Raw genomic sequence first — 15,872 nt, forward strand, 5'->3', positions numbered from 1 at the left:
GTTGTTATTGTATACGTATGTAAGTATTATTTTTAGCTTTGATTGTGGGCAAACAAAGAATATTAAGTACTTTAAAATGGTTATTGGTATACAAATGGTATAGATATATATAACGTTCAATAAGGTTCATTACAATTTTTGATATGTTTTTAAGCATTGGTTTTGAATTAGTTACAAATATTTGATCTTTCGTGAATCAATGTCTAAAAATATAATTGTAATAGTATGTTCAATAAGTTTTATTATGACTTTCAAAATGTTTTAAAATTTAAGGTGTGTAATAATAATTTAAAATTTATACAATTTGTGTAAAAGTTTGAGAACTGCGAAAAATATTCAATTTCGATTTATCATTGCTTTTACAACTTTTTTTAAGAACTGTTAATTTAAAAAAAACCCAAGAACCAAATTGGAAGTCAAACTACCTTTGAACTAATATTTTATATTTATTCGCAAAAAAATGTATGAAATATGAAAAATATAAATTCGAGTGCTCACCCAGTGCCGATCAGTGGTTTTCCGTTGCGTTCCCAGCGAAAACTGACCGGCAGGTCGCCCTCGAGGATCTGGCAGGATATGGCCGCACGCATTCCCTCGCGGAGCATGTTCGTCATGGCCTGAATGGGCATAATTTTCGGAGGAACTGCAATCGGAAGGGAGCCATTAAACATAAAACTCATGCCGTAAGCCGAAAACATTCCGCGGGCAAAACGTTGAGTGTCGCGAAACCGGCTAACAATTGCCATGGCAGTTGGCTTGAGCATAAAACCCAGTGAGCCCGATAATCAAGGATGGGTGGAGATGGGGGCGTTAGTGGTAGTGGCAATTGTGGGCGTGGCCGTCGCATCAATGCAGCTGCGGCTTAGCAACAGCTGCCGAGTGAATTATTATGAAGAGTGAGAAGGAGGCGGATGACGAGGCGGAGTTGCCGCAGACAGAAAACAAAAGTCAATGACTTCATTGTGGGTCTGCCCGGCCCACTAACCGCCCACTAACCGCCCACTAGCCACCTCTTCCCAACCACCCACAACCGCCTGCATGTGCATTAACTGGGAAAATAGTTGCTGTTGCTGTTGCGGCTGCATAGTTTCGTTCGCCACTCTAATTGGAATAGTTTCATTGTAGCAGCTGCAGCGGCTTTTTGCAGCTTCTACTTCTAACACCACTTCTACTTCCACTACCACTACCACTTCTAATTTTAAATATTGGCAAACACACTCACCCAGCACTTGGATCTCCACGTTGCGTCGCGATGTTTGCTTCTGTTTGTTTTGGGCCATGCACGTGTACGTGCCCGCATCCTCGAGGCGCTGCAGTTGCTCGATAATTAAGGTGCCATTGTTGTAGGCACGCTGCCTGCGATTTATGGGCAGCGTTTGGCCATCTTTTATTTTTCACCGACCACCCCGCCCCGGATGAAGAAAAAAGCGGAAGAAATGGGAGAAAAAAAAGAGAAAGCGGAAGGGGGTTGGCAATTAATTTGGCTGCTCTCACATAAAACAAAGTTATGCGATTTATGACTGGCCATATAGCATTTGGTGTAGTGCCTGCACTTTTATTTTGGCCAGCTTTATTTATTTGCATACACTAGCTGAGGAGGAGGAAAACTTTTTTAAAGAGCTTTTTGATGAAGAAACAAGCATAGTAAAGATAGATTTATTGCAATAAATAAATGTTTTTGAATTTATATCTATCAATTTCTATATTTTCAGAAAAGTTATTTTTCTTTGATAACCTGATAAGCAATAATTTTTATTTATTTAAAGAAAACGCACTTAGCAGCATCATATTGATTTCCTCTATCCGTCTCAAATATGAGCTCGAAAGTGCATTTCTGACTCCAGGCCTTATGTTTATTATATTTATTTTTACCCACATTCGCCATGATAAACACGAATGCATGTTGACAAGCCCGCATGCAAACGCCCAAAGATAATAATTATTAATCATAAAAAACGGGAATTTTCGAATTTAAATTTCGCTGCAGTCCGAAGGAAAACAGTTTCGAAAAAACCGCGTTTATTTTGTAGTTTTAATAATTTTCACTGATATGCGCAATAACAAACATACCATTTTTAATAACAAACAACTGGCCAAAAGGCAAATAGGCATACAGCGAAATATCAAAATGACCAAAAAATAAATCAAATATACATATATCGCACACATCGCAAAACATCACATATCCGAATGGGCACAAAGATATATTTATGTTTGACTCACCTCGTTCCCAGTGAATTTTATCGATGGGGTAACCAGCCACGGGACATTTAACAATCAAATCAGAGCCAGAAATTCCTGTTATTTTTGGCATTTCGCGTATGTAAGGCAATCCATAGATGTTCACTTTGGCGCTGTGCGAGACTCTGGAAATAAAACATTGGCAGACGTTTAGTTTTGATACGGAGATGTGTTCGTGAAGGGGCAACAAATAAATATGTTGCCATATTGTTTCTGGGAATATTGAAATTTATTCGGTTGACTATTTTATCTCCTGGAAGTAATGGCTTTTGATCTGCCTTTAGGTTTTGTCATGGGATATCATATTTTGGCATCTAACTTTTCAAAAAATTTTACTATAAATTTAGTCAAAAGTTAAGCTTGTACAATATTAAAAATTTCAAAAAAACCAAAAGTAATTTTACTTCCTTTTTAAATATGCACATAACTCGATAAAATTAATAAGAAAATTTAATATTTTAAAAATCAAACAGAAATATAAGTTTTGTCAGAGAAGTTGTTCTTAAATTTGTCTACCTTCCGTTTTATAAAGTAGTTAACAAATTGAACTCGTTGCACTGCCATCCTGTAGATTTATTTTATACTTTAAAAATATTTAATTTGACCAATGAGAGTGTTCTTGATTTTTAAATTGCTTTCCGTTTTATTTTTTATAATGGTTTACACATTGATTATATAGCTCTGCTATCCTTTAGATTTATTTTATATGCTCGTGTCTGGCCTGTTCAGCTTTTCCATCTCTAGAAGTGAGTTGCCTTGGCTGGCTCAGCAAATTGTTTGGATTTTATGCCGCTCCCCTGCCTACCAAACAATGCCCGGCCATTGTGTCCCGCAGACTTATATTTTTTTTTGCTATGCTACAAATAAATTTATGATTTTGCATGGAAATGCTTTTTATGCCCCCAGCCGAGCCAATCCAACCTAACCAGCCTATCCAGCCTATCCAGCCTATCCAACCTATCCAACCTATCCAGCCCATTCAGGCGATTCACCCTCATAGGAGAGTGCTACCCAAGTGTGGTTTATTTATGGAACTGCGGCTACTCACTTGCCAATTGCATTCTGGGCCGTGCAGGTGTACTCTCCGCCGTCCTCCTCCTTGACGTTTGATATATTCACGTGGCTGATGACATCGTCGTGGATGGTAACATATTGACCCACTAAAAAGCGCGAGCTGTCTGGTATCTGAAGAGGGGAATTTGTTATCAGAGTGTGCCAATTAGCAAAGCTCCTTTCGCAGGCTCGAGGTGAAATGAAAAATTCATGTAAATCGAATTGATTGAAATTGCATAAAATTTGCAGTGCCCCGAAAAGTGGAAGTGCGGAAGTGGGACTCTCGGAAGAAAAATGAAAATTTATGCAAATAAACGAAACAAATCCTTGAAAATAAGGCCAGGCAAAAAAGGCAACAGAGGAGAAATTCCTGAAACGAAAAAACTCAAGTGTAGGAGCACAGAGTAAAGCCAAGCAAAAGATGGGCATCCCAAGTATGCACTAGAGCTGGCTCACAAGGATTTGGATTGGGTGGGCTTTAATGTGTGTTGTTTTTTTTTTGTAAATTTGGCAAAGAAAAAATTCGGTTTCTAAAATATTTATGTATATTTCAGAAGATGAAGATGAATGTTACTGTTATAACAGTTACTGGGAAAAATATCTGAGCATTATATCAGAGTTTGTAATGGCGGTTTAACTGTCAACAACTGCTTGGCGGAAACGGAAGTACTGCCTGCATTTCCGCCTTGACCTCAGGCGAAGTTTGGTGGCTAAACTCACCGGAAATCCGTCCAGGGACCATGTAAATTGAGGCAGTGGATTTCCGGTGGCGACGCACTTCAATGATACCGTGGGTCCCGGCTGCAGCGTCTGCTCCGAAAACCAATAAAGCAGTTCCGGCGAGGCATCTGAAATGAACATTTAATGAGGGAAGTTGGGGAGGGGCTTTAGTTTTGAAACTTTGCTCAAATGAGGAGCCTTCTGTGGCAAGGATGTGTGTCTGTCTGTGAGGCTTTCATTAGTGCCCGTTGAAAATGCTCTGCCTCACATGTGCTGTGGTGTCTGAGCTTGTGTCTTTTCCTCCTCCTTCAACTTTACTTTTTTGATTGCAGAAAGATGATGATTGCATCGATGGCTTGCTTCTTAATTATGCACATGAATGAATTCCCTCTGAATGGGTGTGGAAATCTTCATTAAAATATCATTCAAAGGAACTTCAATACTTTGAACGAAAAAAAAAAACATATTTGTAGTGAAGTCTGATTTGATTTGCGTTTTGAAAGCAACAAGCTGAGGTTTCAACATGTTGACGATAATTCAAAGAACTTATAAATATAAGGAAAAGCCTAAGCAATCAAGGATTATTTTAAATCGTTTTAATCATATGTCTACACCAATTTACCATATAAGCCCTAACAATTTCGAAAATCAAATAATCAGTTTTTTTGAAGTTACATTTATTTTTCAGGCAAACTCAAATACTAAGCTATTTTAAATGTTATTACCAATTACTTTTCTTTGTAAGCCAGAACAGTTTAACGAAATTTCAGATAAGGAAATTCCCACCTCTTTTTAAACATTTCTGTAGCTTAAACTAGATTTGCACTTTTCTTTGGCTAGCCATTTGCTCAGCCTTTATTGCTTTTCCTTGCGTATTGCTTATGTTGGGCCAAGGAAAACGGAAAATGCATTTGACAAGCGAGCAAATGCTATCCAGCTGATGGAAATTGTATCAATTTCCTCTGGCGCAGTGGCAGGATTTTTCGGCTCTGGCATTCCCAGTTATAAGCTGCCATATTTATTTGCCCTGGCACACACCACACGAGACGTACAAACACGAGTACACGAATACAGTTGCAGCGTTGACACAATTGCTGCTATATCCGGCCGCTTAATGGCGCTTTTCTCGGTGGCTGGGGGGTATGGGGTGGTTGTTGGGGGGCAGGGCTTTTAACACCGTAAGGAAAAAAGAGAGGAGATTCTACTTCCCCTTTTCCCTGCTCCATTGTGCAAAGCATGCCAATAATATATCGAAATCAATTTCCGCTTGCGCCTAAAAGCAAATCACAAAATGTTGCCAAAGCGGCAAAGCGCAAATGTGTCTACTCAGATGTTTATGCGGGATGGAATAACGAGATAATACAGATGGAAATTTAGCAAAGAAGATTATTCTTCCAATAGGAAGTGTACAATCTGGGCTATTTTGTGGCTTTTAAGATATGAATTGTGTGAGATTTTACATTTGTTCTTCTGGACGAAACATGAATTTAGTATAATTCGAATCATGCTGCATAATTTTTACTTTTTAGTATAATTAACTTGTTAAGTTAGGATTGAAAACGGTAAACGGGCAAAAAGTGAGATAGGATCATACTTTTGAAATAATGAAATTTTGCAAAGATATTTTCAAAAGTACGTACTATTAAATAATAAAAATTTTTCGATTTTTCGATTTTTCGATCCCCAACTTTTTAAGTAACCTTTAAAATTGTCATAAAATGGCCAACATTTTTTTTTATATATTAGGTTTTTGTTTGTCGGTTCTTTCATCAGAAATATTACTTAACACAAAACACACACAAATATTACTTAACACAGAACACACACAATAACATTCATATAATTGCCACGCCGTAATTCGCATGATCCCGGATTAGAATTAATCGTATTTGGGTCACGCATCAACCACTCCAAGCGGACTAATTTATCCTGTTCCAGTTTCTCATGTGTGTGTGGCCCTAAGCCAGCTAAGCGATACAATTTGTACCCTCTATCCAAAATCCCGGTTTCCCTTTCCCTTAATATGTACCATGCCCCACTGTTTAGTGTCTGCGGCTAGATTTTTAGTGCTGGTAATAAAATTAAGTCGTCGTCGCTGCGTTTTATGGGCAGCCCCTCATTGTTGTTGCTCCGCTGTGATTTGTTGGCGTGCTTGTTGTTGTTTTTGTTGTTGGTGAAAAATGTTAGCAATTTGCTAAATTAGAAAATAATGAAATGCAATTATGAAAAACATTTATTTGTGCGGTCTGCGGTCGTCATTCGCCGGCTTCGAGTAGGAAATTACGCTTTTGATTGAGATGAGATGTTTTTGGGGGTTTGAGTGGTGTATGGTGTGTGGTGTGTGTGCGTGGGCGTGGGTGTGGGCGGTCATAAGTGGTTATTAATGGCCATAACGATGGATGGCCAATTTATTAGCCCCAGTGGGCGGGCGACGTCATTACTTACCGCCCAACTGCAGCTCGGCGGTGGACTGGATCTGCTCCCATTCGTTGGACACGAAGCACTGGTACATGCCGGGGTCCTCTTTTTGCACTTTCTTGATAATCAGTCGCGGCGGATCGGTAAGTATCTGTATTACAAGATTTAGATTTTTGTAAAGTGAAAAAATTAAAAATTATATTTTAGATTTCATGTTTTATTTGTTAAAAGTATAAACAACACCTTTTTTTTTATAAAAGGACAAAAATTTCTGAACTTAAAATAAATAACATTTGTGGAAACAAAAATTCGTAATTGTAATAACAAAAATTTAGAAAGAAACAACAAGATTTTCCACCTTCAAATAAACATGATTTTAATCATAACTATATCATCTCCGACTAAAATGAGTTATTGAGTGTCTACTCACCTCGACGCGATTGTCCCTGAGGATGGGCTTGCCGTCGTGCAGCCAGTTGACATCGTGGACCGGATGGCCCGAGACAATGCATTGGAATTGCGCATCCTTATCGACATCGACCGTCTGCACCTGTGGCTGCAGGTGTGCCGTCAAAGGAGCTGTGTTGGCAAAGGGTATGGTGGTGTTTTGAGTACCCATTTTTCTGTCTGTGTCGCCGGTAGAGCACACACTGAGGCCCAAACCCAAACCCAGACCCACTCACCTGTCACCGTTAGCGACACTTGGATGGTCTCCTCGCCCGCCGTATTGTTCACCCAGCACAAATATTTTCCACTATCCTCGAGACGTGCCTGCAATGGACGAAATCAATTGGCAATCAGCAGGGTTTCCCATACGCTTCACCCCTCTTTGTCTTTCTGACTACGCCCTTTAAGGGTGCATGGAAAAAATTTCAGCATTTTTGCATATCGAAGAGATATTGAACATTATTTAGATTCTATGAAAAATTGACAGAACTTTAAAACGAAAGGATTTAATCATTGTCTTAAGTTGTAAACTTATTAAGATATCTGCAAAAACATATTTAAGAATTTTCTTGACATTCCAAATATAGTATTTATAAATTGAAAATTAAATCCTACACAGAGAAAGGAAAGCTTTAAAATGCGGGACAATTTAAAAGTAAAACCATGTCTTTTGAGGAAGTTACTTTTTAAAGTGTTTCAAAGCAAAAATGTTTTATTGTTGTCTCTGTCTGCCTCTCTATTAACACAGTTTATGTAATTAAAACAATATATTTTTAATATATGTTTTTAATATATTTACTAATTTCGCAATTGCTTATGTTATAAAATAGACAATTTCCAATTTATTAAATATTTTTTAAAATTTAAAATTTTTTGTATACAGTGTAGCTACGCACCTTGGTGATTTTGAGGAGCCCCGCGGATACGATTGTGATGCGTTCGCTGAGCTGCAGCGGCAGCAGTTGCTCGTTCTCCTCCTTGAACCACCTGGAAAAAAGGGAAAAAAAAGATGACAGGGAGATGAAACGCCGCCCAAATAAAGGACCAAAGGCAAAGACAAACAAGGCGCATGGGGACTCGGAAATCGAAAATCGGGAAATCCATTTCCGCTTTGTTTGCCCAAGATTTTGACGGTTGAGTGCGAGTGGTGCGAGCGGGCTTTAAACAAATTGAAACGACGATTGAATTATCAATAATTTCCCTCCGCTCCGCTCGGTTTATTTCTGTCTTTTTTTCACGTATCTTTTGATTGCTGGCTTGTTGTGCAGGTCGAGGTCCACATGCCAGATGAAATATATTTCAATAGTTCGTAAAAATAATTGCACTTAAGTGGGCATAACGAGGGAAGTATGCGGTGTGGGCTTTATTCATATATGCATATGCACTGCCTTATTTAACGGGTATTTATGCTCGGATTTTCGATGTGCCGGGCATATGAGATGTTTTGTTTGCTTTTTTAAAGAGATTTATGGAAACTACAGCGAAAATAAACTAAACTTTTCAACTTCAGTTCTGTTTCACGATGTTTTACACGAATTTGATTTATAAAAATTATTTTTCATTTCATTAATGTATGATAGGGTGTATGGATTTGTATCAGTATTATTTTTATGAGATGAATATAACATTTGTATATTTTTGTTCATTTTGTTGGGTAGTTATCTTTTTCATAAAGGGTATTTCAAGTATCTGTGCAAGCATTTCTCAACCAGAAGAAATCCCTGGAACACTGGTTGTATATGAAGGTGGAAAATATCTCAAATGCGTAAATCAACAGAGATTTTTCATTTTTATCTGTTGCGCGTGTTATAATCTGTTTGATGGCTGCCCACCCTGCTGAATATTTTCAAGGCGCACACATGCAATCGGATTTTTTCCCATAAAAGTTATTGATTTTAATTTGGCTTTAATTGCACTTGAGTGCATTTCTCGTCTTTTGAGGACGTTGCAAAGGCATGCCCATTGCCCCCGGCATGGCATTTCTTAATTAAAATTATGGAAAATGCCGAGCATGCGATGGGGATGGTATGTTGGAGATTTCTCTAGCCGCTGACTCTGGGACTCAGAGCTATTTGCATGTGAAATGCTGTTAAATTGGAAATATGGTCAGTGATTATCAACAACTGCATCAATATGGCACCGGGAGCTGAATGGAATCGAAAGCAGGAAAACACACAAAAGCACAAAGGAATTGCAAGCGAAACAAAGGCGTCACTCGCCCGAAACTATGCAATGAAAAAGGATTTCAAATAGGAGCCAGCGAAAAACGAAAAACACCCGAAAACACAGAAGACTGCCTGGCAGTGAGCAGCAACATAGCCAACTATTTTCGCATTTATGAGCCAAGACCTCCAGGTCGGAAAACAATGCAGCGGCAGCAAACAAAACTTGTCGCCGCCCCCGCGGTTCCTTGCAGATCCTTGGATTTCCCCCTCCCTGCATTCGGCACAGCAGGAGACATCAAATGAAAGGCACTCGCGATGTGGCACATCCTGGGAGCATTTTTTATGCATGCAGCTCGAAGGACGAAGGACGAAGAGAAGAACAGAGGACAGCCATGAACCGTGAGCTGCCAGCTACAATGGCATATTACATGGCATCCTGCTCGGACGAGGATGGGGGGATCTTCCCCATGCATGTTTTAGTGCCTAAAAATCGCCATGATGAGCCAAGTGCCAAAGTGGCCATCCATATACGGACGGCAGCCCCTTGCCTTATCTTCGGAGTGCTAAAAACTTGAGCGACATTTCAGAAAGCAATTTGCCATTTTCGGTCATAAACGCTGCTCAGCTTTTGATTGATTTGTGTCCCTGCCAGGGAATTCAATCCCCCGGCTCGCGTCAAGACAAACGCCTCCGAGTGTGGCCCAATAAACAACTTTGATGTACGTAGGCGCGCTCCAATGCTGGCAGCTGTTAACCACTCTCCAAAACGGCCATAAGCATAAATTCCCGGACGAAAAAAAAAGGTGCCCAAAAGTTGCCAGTAAGCTACGTATGCCATAAAGTTGGCCAAGACTTTAAGTGAGCTGGCTTTAAGAATATTGACTGTAAAAGTTTCTTGGCTAACTTTCGTAAGTTGTTTTAATTTTTTAAAACAGTAAGTGTGCTTGCTTTTAAGACATTGACTTTAAAGTTTCTTGTTTTAATTTTTAACAATTATAAGTTAGCTGGCATTGAAAAAACTGACTTTAAGGCAAACTTTTAAATTTAAAAATATTGTATTGTTACTATCTTTAACTGTTTAAAAAAAAACATAAGAAAATATAAATGACAGCATTGGCTAACACTCAAAAAATTGTTTCTTATTTGTCTAAAACTTTATTTACTTTATAAAACTTTGGTTTTCAGTACTGGTTTATAATTTTTCGTTTCCACTGTCTAAGAACATTTGACAGCATTTACATAATTTGGGAGATTTCATTCATTGCTTACTTCGATGTTATATTTGCTTGCTCACTGCTTTCCAACCACAAAGTAACTACACACATTTCTCATGATAAGAAACAATACACAATATTTATTATAAATTTAGTTGCCAATGTTTATATAAAAACACTGATATTTCTTTTCATCGCCTTCTGAATCTGAATATTTATAAGGTTGAGTTATTCATAGACTTACTATAAATACCTTTTAAACCTGTTGATATACCTATTAGGTCGCTTCCCAGCTGGCTAATCATAGGCTTATCCCTTATTATCCTTTCAAACCCAAGGATGACCTCCCTTGCTCCCATGAGAATCGCATAGAGAGGCTCTGTCGGATTCGGCCTAACCCCGAATTCGACCCACACAGGTCGACCCGGTGGGTATTCCCCTGCTGCCGAGCGCTCAACATTTTGACAATTTGGCTGACATTTTTATTATGATTTTTTCTGACATCGGTTCGTTTTGCCGCTTTTTTGTTGTATTTGCCAAGAGCGTTAAATATTTCACATTGTCATAAAGTGCGCGCCAACTGCGGCTGCGGGTTGGATACCGCCGAACCCCCTGACAGCCGCAGCTGTGTGTCCAGTGTCCTGCGTCCCGATGCCCCAATGCCCCGTGTCCTGTGACACGGCCACGTGTTCCAAGTGCTCCCTGTTCTTGTTGATTTTTTCGCGTTTTTTGCGTTTTTCCGCGTGGTTGTTGTGTTTCACTCACCGATATGTTGGCACCGGATGTCCTTGAGCTATGCACGGCAACGTTGTTTGGCCATTAAGGACAACATGCCGCATCGAATGCTTCTCCACGTTGATGCGCGGCTGTACCATGCCCTTGGGCTCTGTTACAATAATACGGCCGGGATATGTGGAAATTTGTATTTCACCTGGGGAGCAGAGAGAAGAGAGTGAAAACGCTGGAAAATATGCGAAAAAAATTGCTCAAGTGATGGCAGCTGACAGTGGCCCCGTGGCATTTACTTAGATTTAAAGCGCCGCAAAATTTATGGCATGTCCTGCGGTCCCTGCCGTACACACCCACTTTATATATATTTTAATTAATTGAAAGTAAATGAAAGCAATCAACTTGATTGCTAGGAGCAGCTGGCTACCTTTCCCTCCCCGTTCTGTTGTTAAACCCTCTTCATCATGATTTTTTTATGACTGGATAAATACCTTTATTAGAGATGCAGGCAGGACACGCACAGCTCCCAAATAGGAGAAAAACCATGGGAATCTATAACGAACTTTAGAGTGCGTATTATGCAGCCTAACTCAATTCTGCATCTTGATTATGGAGGCCATTGTTTGGCTCCAAAAGGCCCCATTGTTTGGCCCCGGCCCATTGTGTTCGGCCGTCGAGTTATTGTCCCAAATAAATGGATCTCTGGTATAAATTGTAATTACGTGAGTCGGTCCCAAAAACCAGGTGTACGCAGCCTGCATGCAGTGCCTGATAAATGAATTACCCATGACCGCTCTACATCCTCCAACCTCATTATACCTTTTTAATGAGTGCAACTCGAGCTGGTTTTAGTGGCGGAATGTACGCACACACATTGCCAGTGCCAACTAATATACAGATCATAATTTTCGCTTTTGGCCAAAACTCGAGCAGAACTTGCGGTTTTTGCGGCTCGATTCAATTTGATTAATTAAGCAAATAGCTGGCTGACTGGCTGACTGGCTGACTGGCTGACTGGCTGGCTGGCAACCAAAAATGCCTCGAGGGCGGAAAACCCATAAAATGTAACCCATAATGTAACAGGAATAAATATAAATTCAGCTTTCAAGATGCAAACATAAAGAGAACTGTAAATAATCTCGGACAAACAAAACACACAGTCGTACACTCACTCACATTCGCATAAAGAAAAGATTGAAAACGAAAAGAATAAAAGGGGAAAAAAGGTCGAAAGGAGTGAACTTTTATCGTATTGATTGATGATGTGAAATATGCGCACAAAGGCTAATAGAAATTCAGCTTAAGCGCATTTTCACACACAATAAACTTCAAATAAGGGAGAGAATTTATCTCGAAAAGATCTCACGTATTGACTGTCGACACACAACCAGAATCAGATGTACATATGCGATGTATATATATGCGAACGGAGGAGATTCCATTTCGGAGCAGAACTCTCTAGAGCTCAATGCCCTTAGCCTGGCGATTGAATGTCACGCATCATAAATTATGCACAAAACGACAAATTGACTTTGGCCAAGGAGGAAAAACTACTGCTTGTTTGCTGGGACTTAAGAAGAATACACAGAAAAAGGAGCACACCAATCTTTCTATTGTGAATTTAATTTTTGTTTGCCATTTTCTGGCCATAAAAACTATGTTACTTTAAGTACCAAACTTAGTAGTTTATAGTTTGAGCTATTGGCATTTAGGCTTAAATATGTTGCATAGACTTAAAATCCATTTCTTTGTTTACAAATTTCAAGGCTAAATGTCTTCTTAACATGTACAGTAAAATATATCTTTAATAAAAAACTGATATGTAAAATGTTGATGGATTTTTAAAGTACAAAAATGATTAAATTTAAGTTATATTTTTACCTTACCAATACAGACTTTGGTAAGGCGCTTGTAAGATTAAAGAAAAATATAAAGTCTTTGTTTATTTCGGGAATAATGCTTGGTAAATTTAAACAACCCACGACTATAAGAGGCTTTGGTTGCAAGACTGAAGTATGCTGAATTTTCAGAATGTTTCTACAAGAAAAGACAGCTTAATTGTCGTGGTAAAGTTGGCACGCACAAATAGCACCCTCCACAAAATGCCCTTCATTGGTTATTTATTCAACTTAATTATAGCTGCCACGCCCTTGAGCCAACAAACCGGACTGATCTGGAGTCCGCTGTCCGGAGTCCTAAGTTCCGGAGTCCCGAGTCCGGAGCAACTCATGCATTGCTCAGCTGGACGATTAAGCTGGCAATGCGATTATCACGTACCTGTCAGTCTATTTACAGTGCGGCATGTGTAGCTTTTGTACGCATCATTGGGCCCCGCATTATTTATGTACAATTCGCCGTTCGATAGCACCGTGTACTTGCCGCCGATGTCCGTGTTCGGATATAGGTGCATACCGGTGTCCTGCACCCAGGCGGTGACCATTACAAATTCCGACATGTAGCTGGGCACCTGTGATAATAAACAGTCGACGTCGACGTCGATGTCGCGGGGTGTGAGATAAGCAAATTTGATGAGCATTTTCCAGGGGCGGTTTTTGGGGTTTACGGGTTGTGGGTTTACGATTTACGGGTAACGGGATACGGGTAACGGGTTACGGGTTACGGATGGGTTTGGAATAAATGAGATTTGCGGGCTAAGTGAATTTTGCGGTGCAGTGGCTACGGCTGCTTTGGCCACTTTCACTGGCCGCCCAGAAAGACAGAGCCAAAACCTGCTGACAGGTGCTAATGGATGTGGGATGTGCACTGCGAGAAATAAATACACGCTTACCTGACATTTTAGCACCGCCGTGTTGCCCGTCATCACGTATTCGTCGTGCACCTGCACCGCGTATTTCTGGTTGACGACTGTAACGAATTAAAAAGCATATTTTATGCAAATTGCTTTGGCTTTTTGGGGTTATCTAGCTGTGTGACTGAAAAATTGCGTATACGCGGCGTGGCCAGCATTTGCGAGCATCCGTTAAGTTCAAGAACAAACCGAAACAATTATGTTTTACGCACCCTCTGGCCCCCCATTTTGGTTTTATTAGCTTAAGGACCTCGCATTTGCTTTTGTATTGTGTTTTTTGTGTGAGTTTTAATTTTTAATGTGGCAGGACCACATAAAAAAAAGGGATCCGCTTGGTTGCGACAGCCGAAATATGTGCCACATTAAGTTCAGCAGTCATCCCCCGGACAAAAAACCACCCGCTGCCCCAGCAAGTCCAACACATTGTGACACTTAACAAAAGTGTTGCCGTTTGTCAGCCAGACGAAGGTTGTTCCGTGGGCGGAAAAGGGGGCGTGATGGGAGGCAGCGACAAGCGGCAGAGGCGGGTGACAAGGCCGTTAAAAAATTGGATTTAACAATTTGAGTTCAAGATTTTTTCGCTGTCCGTGTCCATGGCGTGAGCTCAGCGCGAAATTAAGAATGACAAGGATCCTAACCATGACAGAATTGTAGCAGCACAGTGGTCGGGGTGACACAAATTTTTAATTAAAATGGATTTGAATTAAATGACAAGCATTGTTTAATATAATAATATATAATATGATTTTTTATTGAAACAGTCATTGCTGCCGGAAAAAGTATAGGTAAATACATAAGGGATAAATAAAGACTACACAAAATTTACCATATAGGAATTAATAATATAAATATTTTTCAGTACCTAAAGCTCTGTTAGAAAATGAAAGTGGGAAAATATATATAATGGTTTTGTCCTTAGAAAGTTTGATAAGACGTTTGAAGGAAGCCAAATGATTTTACAGGTATACAAATATTATTTTTTAATAGTTAAACATGAACTATTATAAATTTTAAGCAGATGGCATCTTGTAAGGGAAAGAAATAAATATTCAAAAACATTATTGTTTTATATTGCTGTGTTTCTTTCATACTTTCCGAAATGATTATAGATTGGTTAGAAAATTAAGTGAGGATATTTTAAGGCATTTAATAACTTTTTGGTTTCCAAATGTTTTATTTTTAAAGTGACTAGTTTTTGAAAACAAACATGAATACTAACAATTCGAATTCATACAAAAGAGTATATTAAATTCCCAATATATTATCAGTCAATAATTTGCAAGCCTTTTAAGCCACTGTGCGACTTGCCAAATGCTTTGCATGAGTTAAAAGCTTAGCTCAGGTCTAGTTGCTGCTGGCAGTTGGCAAATTAATTAAGACCGACAAAGGCGATTGCCAACTGGCGTGCGTAAAGTGCGTTCCAGTGTTGCTGGGCCCTTGTCGGGGATTCCCCTGCGAGGGCTAATCGTAAATAGATTAGGCCGTTGCCCAGCGGCATCCCGAACTTGGCCAAAATGAAACCGCTCGCAAATGCTGCTCACGCTTGGCTTTTTCTGCTCCGGCGTTTGTTTGCCAACTTTAATATGCTAAAATTGGATAAAAGTTTAATTTGAAAAGTTGTTGTTTTTGTTTGTTTTCTATCCAGATGCTGTTGTTGTTGTTGTTGTTGCTGGCTTGCTGGTGCTATAACAGTGACTGAAAAAACTTTGTGACAACATTTTATTATAATTCCTTTGGCCGCGCTGTGTAGTTTAGTACAATTTTGTTTTTGTATCTTCATTATTTGTATTGCTAGACTCCCGAACAACCGACCAATTTTTTTGTGCACTTCCCTTTCCATTTTTTTGTTCTTTTTGTGTGTAGAGTTTCTATTTTCAGCTACGGCAAAGTTTTTTCGCCTTTCATGTTGCATTTTGCATGGAAATTTCGCAACTGAAGGACAGAGAGGTCCAACAATGTTGTTTCGGGGGGTGGAGAAAGCCAAAAGGAGGATGGGGGAAAGGGGGAAGGGGGCAGACGAGACAGGAACAGGACAGCTGGGCAGGAAAGTAAATATGAAAGCTAAGTTTATAGTCG

General features: G+C 39.6%; 1 protein-coding gene across 14 annotated transcripts in view; it reads right to left on the minus strand.

The window, feature by feature from the left end:
* LOC128258442 (cell adhesion molecule Dscam2) overlaps positions 1-15,872 on the minus strand; it is a 47,393-nt gene that overhangs the window by 12,355 nt on the left and 19,166 nt on the right. For 13 of the 14 annotated variants that reach the window (XM_052990046.1, XM_052990049.1, XM_052990051.1 and 10 more), the window contains 12 exons: positions 13,776-13,852; positions 13,265-13,454; positions 11,024-11,189; positions 7,776-7,866; positions 7,116-7,203; positions 6,863-7,011; positions 6,460-6,583; positions 4,015-4,142; positions 3,290-3,426; positions 2,224-2,366; positions 1,223-1,384; positions 499-643 (listed from right to left, as the gene is read on the minus strand). In XM_052990046.1, coding sequence (XP_052846006.1) covers positions 499-643; positions 1,223-1,384; positions 2,224-2,366; positions 3,290-3,426; positions 4,015-4,142; positions 6,460-6,583; positions 6,863-7,011; positions 7,116-7,203; positions 7,776-7,866; positions 11,024-11,189; positions 13,265-13,454; positions 13,776-13,852 — 1,600 coding nt within the window. Of the gene's footprint in view, positions 1-498; positions 644-1,222; positions 1,385-2,223; positions 2,367-3,289; positions 3,427-4,014; positions 4,143-6,459; positions 6,584-6,862; positions 7,012-7,115; positions 7,204-7,775; positions 7,867-11,023; positions 11,190-13,264; positions 13,455-13,775; positions 13,853-15,872 lie in introns of those variants that run through there. The other variant, XM_052990060.1, reaches the window with a different exon arrangement.

The sequence above is a fragment of the Drosophila gunungcola genome, assembly GCF_025200985.1.
Source record: "Drosophila gunungcola strain Sukarami chromosome 3L unlocalized genomic scaffold, Dgunungcola_SK_2 000003F, whole genome shotgun sequence".
Taxonomy (NCBI): domain Eukaryota; kingdom Metazoa; phylum Arthropoda; class Insecta; order Diptera; family Drosophilidae; genus Drosophila; species Drosophila gunungcola.